The sequence below is a fragment of the Pleurodeles waltl genome, chromosome 11 (assembly GCF_031143425.1).
Source record: "Pleurodeles waltl isolate 20211129_DDA chromosome 11, aPleWal1.hap1.20221129, whole genome shotgun sequence".
In the NCBI taxonomy this organism is placed as follows: domain Eukaryota; kingdom Metazoa; phylum Chordata; class Amphibia; order Caudata; family Salamandridae; genus Pleurodeles; species Pleurodeles waltl.
The window spans coordinates 544,781,421-544,804,018 of record NC_090450.1 but is presented as its reverse complement, the minus strand read 5'-3'; the positions used below and the strand labels follow the sequence as shown (position 1 = coordinate 544,804,018).

The following is a 22,598-nucleotide window of genomic DNA, read 5'->3' as shown; positions in this document are numbered from 1 at the left end:
CAGACCGGTGTCAATCTATATCTGACAGTGCTTCAAATCTTACATGTTGGAGTAGCAGGGGAGAAGGCTATACTTAAGGATGGCCCTACAGGCCTATGGCTAGTTACGTTCTCGGAGGAGATAACAGGGGGGAGCAAAAGAGGCCCTGCCTGAGCCCTTGCCACAGGACCCAATCTAACAGACTGTTTTCTAGGGAGGAATAGATCTGTGGGAACAGAGGGCAAAAGATTTATAAAAATAGCCCAGGGGCGCCAGGGAGATCTTGCGTCTCCCTGAGGTATAAACACTTGGACTGAACAGATTATGCGCCAGAAATGGGAATCCAAAATTAACAATAACGTAATCCCCATTAATATCGCTAGGGTCGGGGCCTATCCACGCACATCTGCAGACCAGTAGAATGTCACTAGCATGGTGCGGAGGCAAGCCTCTAAAATGAACAAGCCAATCTAAGGTCTTATTAAAAAGCTCACTGTCAGGCTCACACATCGTTTGCCGAACGGGAAGTACTCCTGTCAAAATAACCACATAAGAGCTTGCAGCTGGGGGAAGATCAACAACTACCTTATCAGATACTGTTGGCATAGAATCCCTCCCAAAGCCTTCCCCTGCTAAGCTCCCGTGGGTTACAGCCTTCAATACCGACATTACATCCTGTACCAAGGCGGGCCGACAAGACTTTACTGCCAACTTGTCTCTGGGGACAGGGATATTCAGTTCACATTCTTGAACTTTGAGAGTTTCTATATGGGCCTATTACCACCCTCCCTCTGCTCGCTCCTCCTGTCGCCACTAGACTTATCCCTAGTTTCTGAATCGAAATGAGAGATGGTCCCCAGGGCAAAGGTTGCTAACTTTCCCTCTATAGAATTTAAGCGGGAAACCAAAGGTGAGATCTCTGCCTTCAGAAGGTTCATTAATCTCTCAAAATGCCCTGCCAATAAACTGCCAACACTGTCCTCTACCACCCTGACAAGTTCCTTCATAATTAATGGCACAATCGTGTGAGAAAGAGAAGCATCTACGTCCACAGTCAGCTGTTTGGAATCCTGAGGGGTTGCTCTTTTGTGGGTTCTTTCAACGATTACCACTTTTAACCCTCCTGAGGGGGACCGGGGATAAAGCGTGCCCAACTAAAGAGGGGCTTGTTACCTTTGGGCAAATAGACATATTGTTGGGGGGGGGGGGGGGGGAGGGGTAGATATAAAAGAAATAAAGCCACTGGAGAGAGCCAGCCTAGACACAACCACCGAATTCTCAGAAGGCAAACGTGGGGTGGTGGTGGTTTGAAGGGGGGGGGGGGAGGGGAAGGAGCAAGGGCAGTCCCAGTCAATCTTCTTTGCCAAACTGCAGCCCCTTCAGATCAATCAAGTCGAACAAACAGAGAGGCTAGTTATGAAGTTCAGGGCCGTTAAGCCTCTATCTCCACACAGCTCTCTTAACAGTACCTTTAAGATGAATCGCCAGCAAGGACCCAACCCAGCCTGGGTCGCCACCAGCCTCTCCCGTTCAGTAATCCACAAATGCAAGCTCGTACCACAGGAGTCACCAAGACATTAAAGTTATTACCGCACAGGGCACTCTATAACGAAATGTTTCACCTATAACGAACAGCAAACAGAGAAGACCTAGTACTTGGCCTCCTGAAAGCTTGCTGGAGCCTTCGAGGTGCTATACGAATGCAGTCACACAATATTTCAGCTCCATCATACAAGTTGCCAAACTGCTGGAATTTCTCAAGTGAATTTATCCCTACATCTTTCTCTGAACAGTGAGAACAATCTGAAACTTATTTCAGAAAGACAGGCTTCATGGAGATCTGAAAGCACGAGCGAGCTTCTACAAAAATACATTTGTTTAATCTTTTAGGAGAACTTGGTGAGAATAATCCTGGTCTCAAAATAATAGCACACTAGATGTCATTGCTTTACATTACTTTAAGTGCACAGTGTAATTCAGTAACAACTGGAAATCTCACATTTGAGCAATGTTCACACTTCCTAGAGAGTATTACTGTGCATAATACATCTGTATTTAAGCATTGTATGCTTCTAAGGAGACAGCACCGATAACACTTCTTTCCACACATGCGCGCACGCGCCCACACACTCCCACGTTTTGCACAAGTACACATGTAGTATATCATGCTACCTCTTTGGCAGTTTCCGATTTGAGCTCTTCGGGGTCCACAACATCAATTTTCAGATCATTAAATGTTGTCCGGAAATCGCTGTAAATGCGGTCATCCAGCTTGGTTAGCTTCAAATGTTTGGGATCCACAGACGAAATCAGCTTACAGAAAAAAAGAAAAAGTGAAGTCAACAAAAAATATGACAGGTGAGCACACAAGCGACTGTTTGAGGGCCCAAAACTAAACACAAGTTTCCTAAGCAAATCGCTACATATGCATGGCTTCCATGTGAGATTACAGCATGCTGCAAACTACAGCATCAAGCTGGAACCTTGCACTAGGTGCATTTGTAGAACTTTGATATGTATGGGGCTAGAAAGTAGCACTAGCAGCCTATGTCTTGCTAGATTTGTGGCCCACCATCGCCTGGACTGCGCAGTTAACCTTGGGAAGAACAAGATTCACATTGAATTCATGGGAACACTGGATAACAAGTAGGATGTGTAGTTCGCAAATCTTGCTGGAGAGCAATGGAGTGATATTTGGAATGAATGTAGGTTCATATTGTACGGGGAAGGTATTGATCTTTGAAATCATTTTAGATACGCCTTTATAGCAAACAAGCAGCTAAATTGGGCTGGATTTAGGATCCTCATTCTTCCCAAAAGGTACAAGTACCACCGAGTGCTGCCAAAAAGTGTATTGCGTTCTACTATTAGAAACCAATAGATTTCGGATTTACTCACATTGAAGTAGACCTCTGCATGCTGGTAGGCCTTCATGGCCCAGACCATCTCAACGCTGGGCTGGAGAAACAAAGAATAATAATTAAAAAAAAAAAAAAAAAAAATACTGTAGCATATTTGGAAGAAATACAACTTCCCCTACAAGCAGCTTCCTCCTGTTTAGGAATCCCCACTATTGCGTTCATGCTACTTGTTCAGTGCCTAACATTTCACCACCAATTCATTGTGAGAGTTAAAAGGAGTAATCTATAACCGAGTGTAAAAAGATAACATGAGCATGTGACTGTGTAAGGGATTCTGAGTGCGACCCATGAGTACACGGCATTCTTCTTGTGTGGAATACATTTGGGTAGGAGAGGTAGAACCCCAGAGTGCCCAAGACCTTTTCATACCAATCCCCATCGACAAGTACATTAAGTTAGTTCACCCCACAGCAACAGCCCAGGCATTGTGGTGTACCCAGCGTTCCAACCCATCCCAATGTCTACTCAAACACCTATAGGATTCCTGGAAGGTATTCTGTGGGGCATTGTCGAGAGTAGGCTAAAGAAACCCACTACTCAGGTCCGGAAGAATCTCGGTATGTTGATAGAAGTAATATCACCGTGCCTAACAGCAGTTAAAACTGGATGTTAAGGAATTATCTCTGTTTCCATGCTGGAAAAACAAAGATCCTTGAATATGGCCTGGTCATCTCAGGTACATTCATTTGCGTGGCCTGAACATTTGGGACATCCACCCGAGCCCATTTCACCAGTCAGGAATCCCTGGGTTATTTTCGACACAGAACTGTTATTTACACCCAAAATATCTGTTGTTAATTTGTCCCATTAACATCCCTTACAATCTAACAAAGTTTCGTCATCGGTTGCCCACTGAGCAGAGAATCACTTTGGTCAAGCCACTATATTCTCAAGATGTTGTTGTATGGCTATTTATTTGAATGCCCCACATTGTATTATGACGATTCAAGCCACCCAAAACATATCTTCAAGAACTGCATTTGGGTACCCAAACACAAATATTTCCATAACCTCAGAAAGAGCCTGGAATGGTCATGCATGGGCGCACAAGTCTGGATGACAGCACTCTTATCTGGAATGTCCTTCATAGGTAGATCCACGAATATTTGGCAAATGATTTAATTTTGCTCCAGGCCAAAGGGTCCTACACTCAACTGTCAACCCTACACCGATTGTCCCTGGATGGCACCGTTCCTAGCTTGGTCTCAAGCACTTTTCTGTATCAGGCTCTATGCTTTGGAACCAGCTGTCTGCCTCAATTCATAGTACCTCAAAGTGTAATAGTCTCAGAGATAAACTAAAAAAAGTGTTGTTTAAATCAAGACTATTCATTCAGTACAGGAATCACTGTGTAAGATTTTGTATTTGTTTCATACCTTGTATTGTACAGCTTGTATGTGAAATGTTAAGTTTAGGATTGAGTGGTGCATAGAAACTAGATTTCCCCCCCTTGAATGCGTTTGCACAAATATTTCTATATAAAATAAAAACGAATTAACTTAATATGCTGCCGATGCATGGACACTGGGTTAACTAGGGTTTCGCACAAGAGCTCACGCTTGCAAATAGTATTTAAGACCTACTAAGAGCCGACTAATTTGCCTGTTATTCAGAGCTAGATGCAGTACTTAATTAGCTGCAATGTAGCATACGTCTTGGTGGCTTTTCTTTATTGATGGGACTAGGGGAGGGGTTTTGCATACTAAGATAAATGACAAGTGCAGATCCAGTACATGTTTCATGTAATCCTCGCTTCCCAAGTTAAAACACGGTGCGTGCCGTTGTGTATTTACTTCTTATGTGCTCCAGTAACTGTGAAAACTGTAGAAGTTTAGGTACAGATTAAATTACGAGACGTTTAATTTCAAACTAAAGCTGCAACATACTAAACGAGTATCTGTGCCTTAATGAGGTTTCAGGGATAGACTTTTTACTGCCCTTTCAATGCACATCTAATGTGGCGCTATATTCTAGTGGATTAGTGGTCGTCATGAAGTCCAAAATACCAGTTTTAAAACCTTGAAAGGGCTCATCTCCCTTCCGCTAACATTGAAAACTATGTACAAAAAAGGAAATTGACTACTTTTTTCGAGCATGAATGATTCTTATTACCCAGTGCAACAGTCTTTCAAATATTCAGGCACTTTGATCACCCTACCATCTCTCATCACTTCCATTGCATCTTTTTCAACTTTCATTCTATTTCTTCCATATTCATACCTCCTTTGATTCCTCCTTTCCATGGATTTATTACCAATAACCTTCCAATTCCGCATATCTGTTCCATTACACCTAACAACACTTTTCATATTCCATCACCTAATTCCACACATTACTTCCTCACCCTTATCACCTGTTTAGGAAAGGACCATTTGGATAGACCCTTCCTGGTCCCTCCTAGCAACCTAGTTCACCCCCAATCCCCAACTTTGGAACTACACCCCTTCACTCATCTTTCTTTCATCATATTCATTTTGTTTTCCCTGCACTCAGGCTCATTAAAAAAAATCATTTATTTTTTTCCCATCCAACATGGTACAACTTTAGTACATGGGTTTCCTCCTATAAACAACAAAAAAGTAGCTTCCATTGTAGTAGTATGCGGAGTGGTATGATAGCTCCACATTAAGTTATTTTTCTCCTTTTTCCAATCCAATCTTCAAAGATAAAGGTATAGAATTCAAACAGAATCTGGAGAGTAAAAACCTATGGTGCTCAGAAGAAAGGAATGTGAGGTACAGCTTAAGGTGTGCCGGCTACAACATCAAGCTCTCCGGGTCCCCTAATATCTTGCTAGTCTCATTCCATTCAAAAATAAAATGCCAGTGTAGTTCCTTAGTTCTCTCGTTAGTCTTGTCTGGCAAAGATTTATGAGCATGGAAATATTCCCCACAGCAGGAAAATAAAGTATTAACATCTGAGCCAAGGAATATCCATTGACTGGGCCAATGACAGACAATCCGAAATCACAGACCTACAGAATTGAGCTTCAGGATTCAGCCATACTCTCACCCAAAGCAATAGGGGGCTGTAATCTTATATAAATCGGTTATGCACCTCAAATCAACCTCATTATGGCAAAAAGCAGCCGGGTGGATTTCAAGACCACTAGCAACCTCCTCAGAAACTTGTTCTCCACTACCTGGAGGCTCATGCTATTGTAACCCCACACCCTAGCTCCAAAAGACGCAGTAGGAGAGTATTTACTTTTAAAAAACAATCAACATTTCCCCTCACTGGTATGTGACCCAGAAACGAACTCTGATTAAAAATTTCCAGTTCAAACCAACATCTATCGGGACCCCCAAGATAAGTAAAGTTAGGGACTTTTAGTGTTTGAGCCCTAAAGGACAAATGTCTTAGTTTTAGATAACTTGGGTCCGCTCTTCATCACATAGGACTTCGTTCTATTTGTTCTTATGCAGAGACTTCTCATAAAAGTATTAAAGGCATTCAACTAAGATTAAAGGCCATTTGTTTTCCTTGAAATAAGGGCAGCATCATCCGATTAGAGTAATACTGGGATTGGTTGGGAATTAATGAGTGGCAAATCCTTCCTCACCCTGCGCAAATAGTCTTCCAGGCCTTTATATAGAGAAGAAAAAGAAAGGGTGCCAACACACATCCCTAACTCTTTAGAGAGGGAAATTACTCTGTCAAATCACCCTCCTGACTGTAACGAACCCTAGCAGAAGGGCAAGCATGGAGTCTGCTGAGGAGAGAAATTACACCTTTGTCCACCCCCAGGTCTGGCATAACAGCCACAGTTTGGATCTGTCAACTGTGTCAAAGGCACAGGACAGATTCATAAAGGCTAGATGAACGTAGCCTTTTCTGGCCTTGGTATATTTTTGTGCTATCAGAGTAAGATTCAAGGTCTGTTCGATTGTACCAAACCGTGGATGAAACCCAAACTGTACCTCTGATAAGCAATGGGCCGCCACGGCCCAGGTCTCCAATTTTGCTAGTACCACTCGCCCTAAAATCTTTGCAGAGCTGTCAAAGAGGGAAACTGGATGATAGCACTGTGGTCTAGCCTTGTTCCCTTCTTAAAAATGGGCACAGTGATCACCTCTCTCCAGGTGTCTCTCAAGTGGTCTGTCACAGCAGATCTCAAAACATTGTTTAAGTAAAGGCTGCCAAATTTCTGGTAGGGTTTTATAAACATCGGCAGGGATTCTGTCAAGTCCAGGGGCTTTGCCAGAGGGACACTACTGAATGGCCTGTAAAACATCAGCTACTTCGATCAAGTTACTAAAGGCTGTTGCTAAAGACATGCCGAACCCATCAGTGGAGCCATTCACTACTTCCCGGAGGGTACGATCCTCAATTTCAAAGGTTTTAGAGAAATGTTCCACCCACACTTGGGCTGGGATGACAGTGTATTACAGCATTATCCCTGCCAGCCAAGGGGGTGGAGTTGACCACCCACCAAAAAGCCCTCATCTCCTTGTTGTTACTTGCTTCAATTAGCTCAGCTCAAGCCTTCTCCCTCAGTTCTTTCTTCCTTCTAATAAAGGGTTTCCTTATATACCTTTCTTGTCAATCTAGTAGTAGCCTGGTTACAAGGGGACATACTAATGGCCTTCTTTAGGGCTTTATGGGCAGAGGTACATGCATGGTTAAACAAGCAGGGTTCCCATCTAGATTGACGGTCACACTCTGTAGCTTGTCTGCATATAGCTTGTTAAGGCAGAAAATGCCACAATAACTGCTACTGCTGTCTTAATATGTTTAATTCCACAGTATACTGAATAACCCTTGAATTCTCCAGATGTAAACTGAGTGCCATTATCAGTCACTACGTCTTCAGGATAACCCTCTCTTTTCCATATTTCTTCGCAAAATTTTATAACCATACTGGACTTAACATCCTTCACCACACTAACTTCAGCCCATTTGGAATGATAGTCTATCACCACAATAGCATCGCTTTTCCCTCCATCAGCAAATTCAAAAGTTCCACGTATATGCATTCCTAACTTCTGCAATGGTTTGCACGGAAATGGCACACAAACAATTGGCGTTTTCTTTACAACATGTGTTTTATCACTGCGTACAACTCACAAAATTCCTTACATATCTTTCCAGGTCACGATCCACACCGGGCACTATGGAAAACTGTGGGGCTATTCAACTGTAAGGATATTCAGGGCAACGTCCATTTTAAGAATTCTGGAAGCCTGCATCTTACAACTTAATATCACACTATAAGAGGTATGAAATTGCACTGAGCGGTAGATTGGTGTGTGCTAACATCATGCTGGGGTTAATAGCCATTCCATGGCTCGCATACCGGCCTCCTATTTACTTTCAAACTGTGCGCAGACGTGATCTCACGTCATCATGTTATACCGTAACAGGAGACGCTATGTGGCAAGTGGAACATACTTTAAAAATAGACGTTGTTTGCATGTTGTGGAGAGCATTCTAAGAACAAAGGATATCGCCCTTAGAAAGTGACGCTTCTGTGCAGTTCCCTATAAACGATTGTGTTGTTAATGACGTTGTGTGGTGATCTATAACAGTACCTGCAAGGTACATTTCGGTGATAGGCACACCAAAACAGGAACTTGTTGCAGAACAGTGCCTATGAAGATTATTTTGGTGGTAGGCACACCAAACCAAACATATTCAGGACCATTACAGTGGTGGGCACGCTTATGTGCCTGAAGTTAAGTGAGTCCCATTTAGACAAATTTAAATGCAGATAGACTATGGTGACTACTGCTATCATTTCCATTTATTTTGTTTTGTTTCTCCAAGGACAACAGCATCACAAGCATTATATTAAATGTGTTTTATTAGTTTTGGTAACGTTTGAGATAACATGCAGTCCATAGCATCCCCTGTATTTGTACCCACCCCTGGGGACCCAATCACACCCTGGGAAGATTGGCAAGAAGCTTTTGAAACTTATTTGGAAACTTTGGGTGGAGTATATTTGTTGCAAAAAGGAAGTTAGCTTTATTAAAACACAATCTAGGGGGTGGAAAGTACATAAGTTCTGAAAACCTTGCCATGTGTGTATGTAAATTCCGTAGGTGATTGGAGGGGTGGGGGGGAATTCTGATGACGATGCGGAGGAAGAGGATTTATATACTATGGCAATTAAAGCATCAGAAGATCATTATGGTAAAAAGGTGAGCATGGCTGTGGAACGCCACAAATTATTTTCAAGAGCACAAACTCCTAACAAATCTATTGATTAATACATAAATGCACTGCCAACATTAGCAAGCAAGTGCACTTTAAGATGAAATAATTTCCATATGATTAAGACCCGGGGAGGGTCGAAATGTGTCATGGTGACTATTGAATCTGCAAATAAATTAGGTCTTTTTACAAGCTAGTTGGTGGGCTTGCTTCACTCTGCTGGGCTCAGGAGAGTGTTTTCTTGGGAATATTAAGCAATGACGCCCGCTTGCGAAGCCCTGATCCATGAGGCAGGGAGTTCTACACAGCATCAATTGTCACTGAAGAGATATACATATAAACTTCACTGGAGAACAAGAAGTAAAAATGTGGTCGACTTCCATTAGGCTTTTGTTTGTTTTCCACCTTAAAAAGTTGCAGCATGTCAAACCTGCCAAAGTTTATAAAAGGTCAAGCCACAAAAAGGCAAAAACATTTAAAAGTCTGTGTATTAAATACAGCATTGTCAATATATATATCTCATTTCCAAGGGGAACATTTGGAATAAGAGTTGTTTACCTCATCCATTAAATATCTCACTCCAGGTATGTGATATTTACCAGATGTAGTGAACACCTCATATTTCATCAAGTTCTTAATGTTTGTTTTTTATGTCCAGTTAGTTCTTTACTTACAACCAGAAAAGGATGTTTGAGTAACAGGTAAATAACCTAAATTTGTGTTGGGCAAAAAAGAAAAATCCAGAAACACTAGCACCTTCTCCAAATGAATTGCAAACCGTAAAGCTACTTCACTGCTCTCCTGAGCTAGGTCTCATGTTTTCTATTAACATCAAGCCCTATATCTAGTTTTAAAAATGTTAGACTGATGAGCTACAGTAAGAGATTGTAGAATATAAGCTTTACTTAGTATATACAGAGCCAACTTCCTACAGTATATCAATCTCAAAGTGAGAGATATGTGCACAGAGTCCAAGGGTTCCCCTTAGAGGTTGATTGTGGCAAAATTAGATAATACTAATGCTCTATTTTGTGATAGTGTGGTCGAGCAGTAGGCTTATCAGAGGGTAGTGTTAAGCATTTGTTGTACACACACAGGCAATAAACGAGGAACACACACTCAAAGACTTAACTCCATGCCAAAAGTTTTTAATATAGAAAAATATATTTTCTTAATTTAATTTAGAACCACAAGATTCAAGATTTGAAGTAAATACATAAAACGCAAGGTACTCCACACAGGTAAGTAAGGAACTTTGAATTAGAGCAGTAACATGCACAGTTTTAGTTAAAATGGCAATAAGCTTTTTTTAAAGTGGACACAGTGCAAAAATCAACAGTTCCTGGGGGAGGTAAGTATTGGTTAGTTTTTCAGGTAAGTAAGGCACTTACAAGTTCAGTTTCCTGGGCATAGGCAACACACTGTTGGGGGTTCAAGGCAACCCCAAAGTCACTGCACCAGTAACACAGGGCCGATCAGGTGCAGAGGTCAAAGGAGGGCCCAAAACACACAGGCGCCTATGGAGAACAGGGGTGCTACGGTTCCAGTCTGCCAACAGGTAAGTACCTGCGTCTTCGGAGGGCAGACCAGGGGGATTTTTGTAGAGCACGTTGCGGGGGGGGGAAAACACAAGTAGGCATACAAAAAACTCCCTCAGCGGCACAGGGGCGGCCGGGTGCAGTGTACTTAGCAGGCATTGGGTTTTCAATAGAAAAAAAAAATGGAGGGACCCGGGGGTCACTCTAGCGGTGCAGGCAAGGCACAGGGGGGGCTTCTCGGGCCAGCCACCGACTGGGCTAGGCAGAGCGTTGCATGATAGTCACTCCTGCAGTGGAGTTCGGTTCCTTTTAATCCTGGGGGCTGCGGGTGCAGTGCTTGGGACAGGCATCGGGTTCTTTGTTCCAGGCAGTCACGGTCAGGGGGAGCCTCTGGATCTTCTCTGCATGTGTCACTGTAGGGATACAAGGGGGTCGTCTCAGGTTACTCATGAGGTCACAGTCGCCTGGGAGTCCTCTCTGCAGTACTGGTTCTCTGGAGCTCGAGCCGGGGGCGTCAGGTGCAGAGGGTGAGGTCTCACGCTTCGGTCGGGAAGAGTAAGATCTTTGAAAGTTGCAAAAAAGTTGCAAAGTTGTTGCTGTTTTTGAACAGTGCCACTGTTCTCTGGAGTTTCTTGGTCCTTTGGGTTCAGGGCAGTCCTCTGAGGCTTCAGAGGTCGCTGGTCCCTGTCGGATGCGTCGCTGTGCAGGTTGTTTGAGTCTGGAGACAAGCCGGTAGGGCTGGGGCCAAGTCAGTTGTCGTCTCCGTCGTCGCTGCAGGCCTTTCAGGTCAGCAGTCCTTTGTGTAGGTTGCAGGAATCCGATTTCCTGGGTTCTGGGTCGCCCCTAAATATTGAATTTAGGGGTGTGTTTAGGTCAGGGCAGTAGCCAATGGATACTGTCCTGGAGGGTGGCTACAACCTCTTTGTGCCTCCCTGAGGGGACGGGGGCACATCCCTAATCCTATTGGGGGAATCCTCCAATCTTAAGATGGAGGATTTCTAAAGGCAGAGGGGTCACCTCAGCTCAGGACACCTTAGGTGCTGTCCTGACTGGTGGGTAACTCCTCCTTGTTTTTCTCATTATCTCCTCCAGCCTTGCCGCCAAAAGTGGGGGCAATGGCCGGAGGGGCGGACATCTCCACTAGCTGGGATGCTGTAACAAATGGCAGGAGCCTTTGAAGCTCACTGCCAGGTGTTACAGTTCCTGCAGGGGGAGGTGAGATGCACCTCCACCCAGTGCAGGCTTTGTTTCTGTCCTCAGAGAGCACAAAGGCTCTCACCCCAGGGGGGCAGAAACTCATCTCAGTGGAAGGCTAGCACTGACCAGTCAGTCCTGCACTGAAGCATTGGGTAAATTACAGGGGGCATCTTCTAAGATGACCTCTGTGTGCAGTTTGTAATAAATCCAACACTGGCATCAGTGTGGGTTTATTATTCTGAGAAGTATGATACCAAACTTCCCAGTATTCAGTGTAGCCATTATGGAGCTGTGGAGTTCGTTTTGACAAACTCCTAGACCATATACTTAATATGGCCACACTGTACTTACAATGTCTAAAAATAGACTTAGACACTATAGGGGCATATTGCTCATGCAGCTATGCCCTCACCTGTGGTATAGTACACCCTGCCTTAGATCTGTAAGGCCTGCTAGAGGGGTGACTTACCTATGCCACAGGCAGGTTTTTGTGGGCATGGCATCCTGAGGGGGCTGCCATGTCGCCTTTGCCCTTTTCTCCCCACCAACACACACAATCTGCAATGGCAGTGTGCATGTGTTAGGTGAGGGGTCCCTTAGGGTGGCACAACACATGCTACGGCCCTTAGGGACCTCCCCTGGTCACAGGCCCTTTGTACCACTGGTACCTTTTGCAAGGGACTTGTGTGCGCCAGGGGTGTGCCAACTGTGGAAACAATGGTACATTTTCAGTGAAAGAACACTGGTGCTGGGGCCTGGTTTGCAGGGTCCCAGCACACTTCTCAGTCAAGTCAGCATCAATATCAGGCAAATAGTGGGGGGTAACTGCAACAGGGAGCCATTTTCCTACATATACCGACACATAAGTGCATAAAGGATGTTTCAAAATAGTGTGTCAAATTTTCACACACACACACACACACACACGTATCCACAAAACAATTAAGTATCAACTCATCCCTTTAGCTGAAGTTGAGAACCAAGGAAAATAAGACGCTAGCTCCCACTGTTGGGTTCCAAGAGTGCCTTGAAGATCAGATGTCTCCATCTCGAAACATAATGGCTGCAGTAGAGAATTTAAAGTGGTGTGGCACCCACATAAAGTCAAGGTGACAATAGTGGCCACTGTTCAGCACAAATTATGTTGGACCGTAACTTCAATAGGTAGTATCTCCAGAACTACATTGGCTATAAAGACATTTCATACTCTTGAATCAATAATAGCATATGCTTCCTGGTGGGACTGGACCTCAGCAATAAAAACCAAATCCCCATGGTTCATCTGGGATGGAACAACAGTTATCATGGCCTGTATATGGATGCAGGATGTCTCCAGGACAAAGCAGGCTTGCTCTTTTTGATCTGTTAAGGTGAGAGAGCAGTTTTCTGTCCTGGATGTTCTGGCTTTTCCTGGGCATGTGGCTTGGGATCACTTTCTGGTTCCAGAGCAGTCTCAATAGTTCAAGCTGCTTCATGCAGGTCCCTATAGTCAAATGGGCCTTGGGTAGATATCCTTAAGAGTCCGGTCACTCCTCCTGGCAGGAGCAGTATAGCTCCCCGACAGCCAGTCAGGTGTTCCTTCTCTGCTCAGATCACAGAAGCAAGGCGACGTCAAGACTTTTTCTGGCTTAGGCCCAGTATACAAGGGAGAGAATCAACACAGCTGAGATTCTACTTCTGTTGGAAACATCTACCTGAGGATTCCTCACCTTTTGAATATCCCCAATATGCCACTAAAACTTTTCTTCACAGCTCTCTATTGACGAGGAGGTCACAATGCCCATGGCTCTGAATGCGGCTCAGCGTTACATCAGTGAAGCCATAAAAGGCTCTTGTCGACATGCTGATGTCAGTTCCCTTTTTTCATAGGCTCTCCATAAAGTTAGGAGTCTCTCAACACATTTTTTCCAGGTATTGCAATGTTGTTGCAGGGAAAAATGTCTCCACTAAGGAAATCTAGTTTGAAACCATGCAGGGAATATGAGGATCAAATGTCAATCATGGATCCTCATGAAGACTCTCTTTGGAGTCTAAGTTAGGACCACAACGTCAACGCTTGTTCATCATGCAAAAAGATTAATCCCAAAGCGCTGAAGGAGAGAGAAGTTAAACTCTTCATGGTCAAGGCAAGAAAGGGAAGAAAAAAAAAAAAAGGGCGGACATTGAAAGTCTTGACTTTGCTCAGAGTTGCGGTCATCCCATTCCTCGAAGTCAACAAAGAGGAAACAGAAGAAGCAGTGTCATGGTTTCGGACGTCAATCATCGAGGGATGAGTGTTCAAGGTCAGTGTCTCCTCATCTGAAGTCACAGGAAGACAGAGGTGAGGTGATTCCAGCCCCGTCTCAAGTAGCCTTTTCAGCATCCACCTACTTCACCTGGACATCCTGCACCAGAGTTGGAGGTAGACCCAGTCCCTCATCCTGCTACGCTTCCACCTCCTCGACAGGAGCAGGAGTATCAGACTTTCCCGGCTCCAGGGTCTGACCCTTTGAATTTTTTGAATGCCATGTACAGCATTTTCCACAAGGCGATTACAACATCTGGCGTGCCCGCAGGCCCCAGGGCTCAGCTATCTTATCAGTTAGAGAGGTTTCCTGATGCAATATCAGCAGGTGCCATTCCTGCCATGTATGCCGATCATCCAGGTATCCTGGTCTTATCCGGCACCGTGGAAGGAGACTCCTTAGCCACTCGGACTTCAGCAGGAGTTACCGGTGCCGCTTGCGCCCCCTCCAATGTCGGCTGGATTCACCGTAGCTTCACAACATTCAGCTCCAATTTCATTAACTTCTTCTACACAGGTGTCATAGTCACAGGCGCAGTTACTGAAGTCACCAGTACTGGCTTCACCAACACCACTGTTGTAGTCGAGATATAGATCTCACATGGACGCTCAGAGGCTTCTTGAAGAAGAACAGTATGCTTTTGGAGAAGGAGAACAGAGAGGGAGAAATAGTGTCACTTGACCCAGATTTCAAAGGTTTAGAAGGGGCACATGGATTGGACACTTACCCAGAATGGGAATGGTCTCCAAAAGGTATTCCTCCACTAGAGGTCACAAAATACCATTCAGTGATAAGAAAGGCGGCCGATATGTTGGAACTACCTCTTCCATCACCTGAGCTCAAGTTTTAATTTGCTAACGGAAGTGCTGCATTCTATTTCTTCCACAGCACAGCTTTCATTACCTTTTACTAAGGCACGGACAGAGCCAATTCTAGAAATCTGGCAGAAACCTATGTTTTCCTCTGCAGTATCCAGACAAACTCTGAATAGATCCAAGCCTGCTACAAGAGATCCACTATTTTTATCCGCTCATCCTTCACCTGAGAGTTTGGTAGTACAAGCTTCCTGTTCTTCCAAGTAAACTCCTGCGACTTTTCCAACATCCCCAGCACATAGAGAGTCACAGCAGATGGAACAGTCTGCAAAAAAGGTGTTTTCTTCCAGTAGCATGGTTCTGAAGTCAACCAAAGCAACTGGTTTGTTGAGATGGTACATTCATGCTTTGATGGACTCAGCTAAAACAGTGATTCCGAAATTACCTCAGGATGTTCAGAGTCACTTTTCTGGACTGCTAAACGAGGGCCAGGCTTCTGCTTGCCAGATCATTCAGTCAGGCCTGGATACGGCTGATTTGACTGCAAGTGGTATGGGGCCTTCAGTTGCTACATGGAGGCATGCATGGTTGAGAGGGTCTGGATTCTTGCCAGAAGTACAAAATATCTTGGTGGATTTGCCCTTCGACAGGTCGAGACTGGCACCAAAGCCGATTCTGCCTTGGAGAGATTCAAGGATAGCAAGATCTCTTGGCCTTCAAACGCACCCCAGCGATTACAAGCAGTTTTGGAGGTTCTGTGGGTTTGGCAGAAACGTCTCCTTCCGTGGACGGCAGCATTACCAGCTGCAGCTGTCTAATCCTCTATATACGAGTTATAAAGGGTGGGCCGCAGTAGACAACAAGGAGCCGTCATCAGCCATCCTCCTCATCCTCTTCCTCCCAAGCCAACGTCACAGGAAAGGAACCCTAGTTTTGCACTCTTGGAGCATACTTTGCACTTGGGAGGGCAGGTGCCCAGTTTCTACCACAATGAAGATCCATAACATTGTATCAGTGGGTTTTAAATATTGTAGGAAATGGGTACACCCTACCATTCTGAGAATTTTCCCCATCCTTTCCTCCCCAGCAACGTTTTTGTGCCCAAGACCATATTCTGCTCCTTCAACAGGAGGTCCTATCCCTACTCCAAAAGGGTAAGGGGAGCTGGTTCCAGAGCAGGAACGAGATCAGGGATGCTATTCCCAGTACTTCCTGATTCCCATAAAGAATGGATGTTTATGTCCAATACTAGACCTCAGGATTTTGAGCTGGTTTCTCAAGCAGGCAAAGTTCAAAATGCTGACCCTAACACAGCAACAAAGACTGGATGGTCTTGATCGATTTGCAGGATGCATATTTTCACATCCCTATTCTGAAGTTGCACAGGAAGTATTTTCGCTTCACAGTAGGGTCTCAACATTACCAGTTTGTGGTTCTTCCGTTTGGTCTTACTTCTGCACCCCGAGTCTTCACAAAGGTGAGGGCGATGGTGGCAGCACATCTCAGAAGTTGGAGAGTACAAGTATTCCCTTACCTGGATGATTAGCCAAGCCTCCAGAGTTAGTGTTGAATCACTTGCAGTTGACAACTCAGTTGTTCAATCTCAGCTTTTCTATCAACAGGCCCAACTCCCACTTAGAGCCCTCTCAGAGCACCCTTTTCATAGAAGCTACACTGGACACTACAGTTAATCCAGTCTACCCTCTTCCTTGGTTGTTTCTAGACATTCAGGCTATGATTCGGATGTTTCAGAATGGAGTTATGGTTCCAGTCCTGAAGGTCTTGCGCCTGCTAGGTCTGATAGTATCCTGCATTCTGTTGGTGACCCTTGATGTTGGCACGGGGGCCCTCCAGTGGTGCCTCTGCAGGCAGTCGTTTTTAACACAACAGGGATCTCAAAGAGTCAGTCAGAATCTACAGATACTGCAGCAAATCTTTGATGGTGGGATGTTACCGGCAATCTGTCTCAAGTAGAGACGTTTGGCCCTCCACCTCTGCTGGCCACAGTGATAACTGATGCCTCCACTATAAGATGGGGAGCTCATCTGGGTGATCTGGAGATCAAAGGGCTTTGGTCTCCAGAAGAACAATGATTTCATATCAATCTATCGGAACTGGGGGTGATACGTCTGGCTGTGAAGGCCTTCCTCTCTTCTATTTACAGTTAGTCAGTGCAGGTCTTAACAGACAATACTACGGCAACATGGTACGTATACAAGAATGGAGGAGTAGAGTTGTATCTTCTCTGCAGAGCTCTACAACTCTGGTCCTGGACTCAGGATCATCAGATTTGAATCATGGCAAGTAACTTGGCTGGAGTTCTCAACGTGCGTATGGACAACCTCAGTTGACATTTTTCAGCCGATCGCAAGCGGTGTCTCCATCCAGAAGTGGTACTTCACATTTTCTGGCTACGGAGGACCCCTCAGATAGTACATGTTTTTGTGAATTGCAAAAAGGTCTGTCATTCTGCAGCCTACAGTATCCGATGCAGGGAGCACTGGGAGATGCATTTCAATTGGACTGGGGCTCCCACCTGTTTTACGCGTTTCTCCCGCCCCCATACCCTTGATTCCTCACGTTCTGAGAAAGTTTTGCCAAGACCAGGCCAAAGTCATATTAATTGACCTGGACTGGCCACGAATATGGTGTGGTACACAGACCTTTTTCACCTCTCACTGTGCTCTCTACGCCATCTCCTTCACATGGCATACCTCCTCTTGCAGGGGCTGGTTCTACACCCACACCTCCAGAGCCTGCAATCAGAGTTCTTTTTCTCTTCCCACTGATGTGGTGGATGTTATTTTATCAGTCAGTAGACACTTCACTAAATCAGTTTTTTCCTTGAAGATGGTCCAAGTTTGTGAAGTGGTGTGGGGAACATTCTTTAGAACCCTTAAAGGCCCATTTGTGTGGTATTTTTTGGTTTGCACTTTCCTTGCCGCAGCTAGTTTGCACAATGGTAACAGTCAAGGGTTATTTGTCTGCCCTTTCGGCATTCCTTGGTTTGCCTGATCAACCTTCTCTGTTTAAGTCCCCTATAGTGTTAAGGTTTAATAAGGGACTCACTAAAAATACCTTCCCACTTCGTTCATTATGCTGCTGTGGGATCTTAATTTGGTACTAACATACCTTATGTGTTCTCCGTTTTAACCTTTACATAGCTGCCCTTTAAAATTACTTACTTTTAAGATGATTTTTCTACTAGCAATACCGTCAGCTAGACGAGTTAGTGAATCCCAGTCCCTTAGTGTTAAGCCTCCCTTCACAACTTTCAATGCTGATAAGTTCGTGTTAAGGACCAGGGCTGGTTTCCTGCCAAAGGTGGTTACTCCCTTCCACTCGGGCCAGTATATCACCCTTCATACTTTCTATCCTCCTCCACATCCATCTAAAGAGGAACAAAAGCTTCATCGATTGTACCCCAAAAGGGCTGCTAGCTTTTATGTGGATAGAACTTGTCATATACGGCTGATCAGCTATTTGCTTGTTATGCGGGCAAGATGAAAGGAAAAGCAGAGCATAAGAGGGCATTATCCTGATGGATCATACTTTGCATTAAGCTCTGCTATGCCATGGCTCATAAGGAACCCCAGAAGGTATTAAAGCTCATTCCACTAAAGCTAAGTCTTCTACTTCTGCCTTAGCTAGAGGTGTCCCTGTAGTTGACATATGTAAAGTGGCAACTTGGGCCTCCCATCACACTTTTGCGAAGCACTATTGTCTAGACTTTGAAGTGAGGACGGATGGTCACTTTGCCTGTTCTGTACTGAAAAATGTTTTGGTACAGAGACCCCCCACCTACGAGTGCAGGATTGCTTGGGAATTGTATTCAAGAGGTGAAAAAAACTGCAGGTTGATGTATCCATCAGAAGAACAAGTTACTTACCCTCGGTAACAGTTTCTCTGTTGGATACACTATCTACTTGCGGATTCCTCACTGACCCACCGCGCCTCGCCATTGCTTGTCTGCATATACCAAAACAAGATATATTTGTATATTACGTAGTTTACATTATTTTATATATATATTTTTTTTTAATGTAATCATTAGAATGTTATTGCATTTGTGATGTTAATTTCACCCATTCGCCTCAAAGGCATGAAATAAATGGAAACTGACGTCAGCACGCCAATGAGGGCCCATAAGGACTCCAATGATGTCATGCAGAGCCACGTACGGAGCCATGGGCATTGTGACATCCTCATGGGAGAGCTATGAAGAAAAGTTTCAATAGCATGCTGGCGCTTTGGGGATATTCAAAATGTTAGGAATCCGCAGGTACATACTGTATCCACCAGAAGTAGAGTTATTGAGGGTAAGTAATTGCCTTACAGTCTCTCTCAAATATAGGTATCTTCAGTGAGGATTAAAGAACAAAGTCAAATACTAGCTAAAGGCTAGAGAACCTATGTCCATATAGTGGTTTTGGATGGGTTGCCCAAACCAACAAGAGTCTGACACAGAAACGTTTGTGGACTACTCCAATCCAGGAAGAGGAAGCTGTTGCTATCCAGATTTTACAGGCTTCTTGAACAGTGTCCACAGAGATACCAGTTCTGACCAGCTCAGGTGTCCTTGCGTCTGAAGGTTTGTTTGCTCTACTTCCATTTGCCATGGGAGAGGGCTACAACCCAAGGAAGGTAGACTGTAGTTTCAACCAGGGAGGGGAAACTTACACCTGGGTAAAGGGAAATTGATGGAGAACCCACCAAAATAAACCAGCTTCAGGGAAGAGAGAATAAATAAATGCAGGCTGGGATTTCAGAGATGGACATCACCAGCACTGGGAAAGGAGGTGTTGGAGGAGAAAGAAAGAAAGAGAAAGAGAGAGAGAGAGAGACAACCTATACTGCTGCCACTCTGCCTCATTTGATACAAGTACTACTTGACCACCTCTACCTCATAAATTTTTCTGCTCTAGACATTTTAAAGCATACCAAGCCCAAAATCCCCAAGAAGGGAACTGAATTCATTAAAATGTGCTGCAACAAATAGCTTGCTACAATGAAACATGCCAAATTGAACCTCGATTGACTTGATGCAAGTCGCTACAAAAGGCACTTGAAAAGTTATCGTGAGCCAGCACCGATTACTTTGATAAACCTTTTTGGACTCAACAGATCAGACTAACGACATTTTCTACTATCAAGTGTTTTAAAGAGTAACCATTGGGAATGTTAAACAACATTCTTGGGTTCTTAAAACCTAATTAAGAAAAAAAACTGCAGCCCCATCATCAAAACCGCAGAACTGCAGCTCTAACCCATCTTAACTCCTCTGCTACAGTCTTCACTTCTTTCAAACCAAAGGAAAGTGCTAGGATCCTTTGCTCAGAAAAATGTATTAAGTAACTACCTCTCCACGCCCACAGTTGTGGCAGACTAAACATGCTCAATACCTCTGCACTCTCCAGCTTCATCCATGACTCTCTACAATGCTCCATCACCCCACAAATAAAAAACAAATTGATGACCTATAAATCATGGACAAATACTGACCTAGTTGCATCTTGTTCTTGTCTGGAAAATTCTGGAATGGAAGAGATGAGACAACCGTCTCCACAGCCATCAATCTAGTTTTCACTCAGGGTACCAAATGGCACTGACCAACATGAGGCAAAGGAACCTTCTTTGTCTAGATAAGGACTGCTAAATTGCCCTTATAATCCTCAAACTGCCCACCAATGTTAAAAAAAACAATTTTGCCGGATACGCTTGTACACCGAGCAGGCACACCTAGGCATGCACTGTAATCGGTCCTATCTTTTCTCTAACAGCACCCAAAATCGCAGATTAGATGATTTCTAATCATCTAAATGAACAGTCAAGCTGCATCCCTCAAGGATCAGCTTTTTCACGTATCCTTAATATCTTTATATGCCCCCTCGAAAATGTAAGGCAACCATACTTGAATGAGCATCCTACTTGAAATGGACATTACTTTGTGATTGGACTATCTGAAACATTAGTAGTAGAAGAACTTTTTATGTAAGAACTGTTCCGAGATTGAGATCCAAGTGAGATGTGACACTTAACCCCTCTACTCACCTCTTCATAAATCAGTGTATAATACACATATGTGTATCGCAATTCTGTCTCATCTTGCTCCAACCTCTTTCTTTCACCATCCTACACTGCCCCTTATTTTCACTCTTGCAGGTCCTTTTTTTTTAAATTCCTGTTTTCTCTCTGTCAGTTCTCCCAGCTTACTGTTCTTCACTCCCTACTCATTTTAGGTCTCTCTCTCTTGCTCTGGGTCCAGGTCTGATGATGAAAAAAAGCAAGTCTCAGTCCCCAAAAAACGAGGGCGGGTACACATCAACTGCAACCACTGTCACAAATCTCATGGTCTTGCTCCAAAGAATACAGATAGCAGTCAGAAATGCCTCAACCAAAACAAATAGGACCACACTAGGGTGACTACCCGTCTGTAATTTTCACGGACTGCCTGTAATTTCGCCCTGCCGTTCTTGATGAAAGGCTTAACGGACAGCATTTGTCTGTAATTTTAGCCTTTCACCTAAAGGACAAAATATAATTACAACAGATCAGTTTCCCCAGCTGGATCGAATGGCAGGGAGTCTCCTGTGCTCTGAGGGAGGCAGGGAGGGGCAGACAGATAAGAAAAGGCATTCTTGCCAGGGTGCCTCCTTCTCTAGAGAAATGCATATGTGCACAACTGGTAAATCTGCAAATGCAAACAGGCTTGGAAACCTGCATTGACTTTAATCAAAGGAGTCACTTGAAGCTTTCTGATGACGAAAATATTTTCTTTTAGAGAGGTTCTGGAAAGGTGTTCCAAGGCGAGCTGTGGAGTGTTTGGTTTTATTGGACTGTTATGAAAAATTGTTAGTACTAGGTATAAACTGTATATTATTCAAATCTGTATTTTAGAAGGACTTTTTTTTTTTTTTACTGAAATGTATTTGCGCATTTTGTAACAGCCCCTATATTGTGAAATGCATGATTAAAATAAGGACTTACACATTCACAGTTCTTTCAGGAACCTTGGTACCTCTTAGTACTAACACATATTGGCAAAGCCAATAGGTCTTGTCTACGCAAGAGTTATTGGCTTTTTCAATGTGTTTTAGCCACGTTATACACCAGAGTGGCTGCTGTCCAGCATGACTAAAAGTTAGTGGCATAGTGGTGTAGATATTGCACAGAGTAGATTAGAGAGATGTACAGTGTATTGATGTAGAGTGTTACAGAGTAATGTGCACTAGCAGAGTATCAGCACAGAGTGCAGCGGCGTACAGTGCAGTGTTGCAGAGTTTGCATAGAGTAGAGTTGTGCGGACTAGATTGGTATTGCCTAGACTGGAGTGGTATAGTGTGCAGCGGCGCAGAGAGGCGTGAAGTGTATTGGCATACAGTGCTGTAGAGTAGAGAGGCGTAGTGTGAAGCAGCAGAGTGCGCAGTGGCATAGAGTGGAATGGTTCAGAGTGGAGAAGAGTGCAGTGGCCCACAGTGGTGTAAAGTAGAGTGATGCAGAGTAGGGTCCAGGGGTGTAGAGTGGTGCAGAGCAGAGTTAAGTGAGGTATGCATGGTGTGGTAACACATTGCCATTACAGACAACACGTTTTTGATTGAAAGACGTGCAGTTTTTTAAATAAACTATAAAGTGCACAGGCGATGTGTGGAAATTGCATCAATGTTTGTTTTAATCGTATGAAGTTATTTGTTTCCAGCACAGTTCAGA

The 22,598-nt window shown here is 44.1% G+C and overlaps 1 protein-coding gene across 1 annotated transcript in view; it reads right to left on the bottom strand.

Annotated features, from left to right (window-relative positions):
* The window catches only part of PBDC1 (polysaccharide biosynthesis domain containing 1), an 83,634-nt gene that overhangs the window by 57,897 nt on the left and 3,139 nt on the right, over positions 1–22,598 (bottom strand). The window contains exons 3-4 of the mRNA XM_069213987.1: positions 2,878–2,937; positions 2,152–2,292 (exon numbers count right to left, since the gene is read on the bottom strand). Of these exons, the coding sequence (XP_069070088.1) occupies positions 2,152–2,292; positions 2,878–2,937 (201 nt within the window). The remainder of the gene's footprint in view (positions 1–2,151; positions 2,293–2,877; positions 2,938–22,598) is intronic.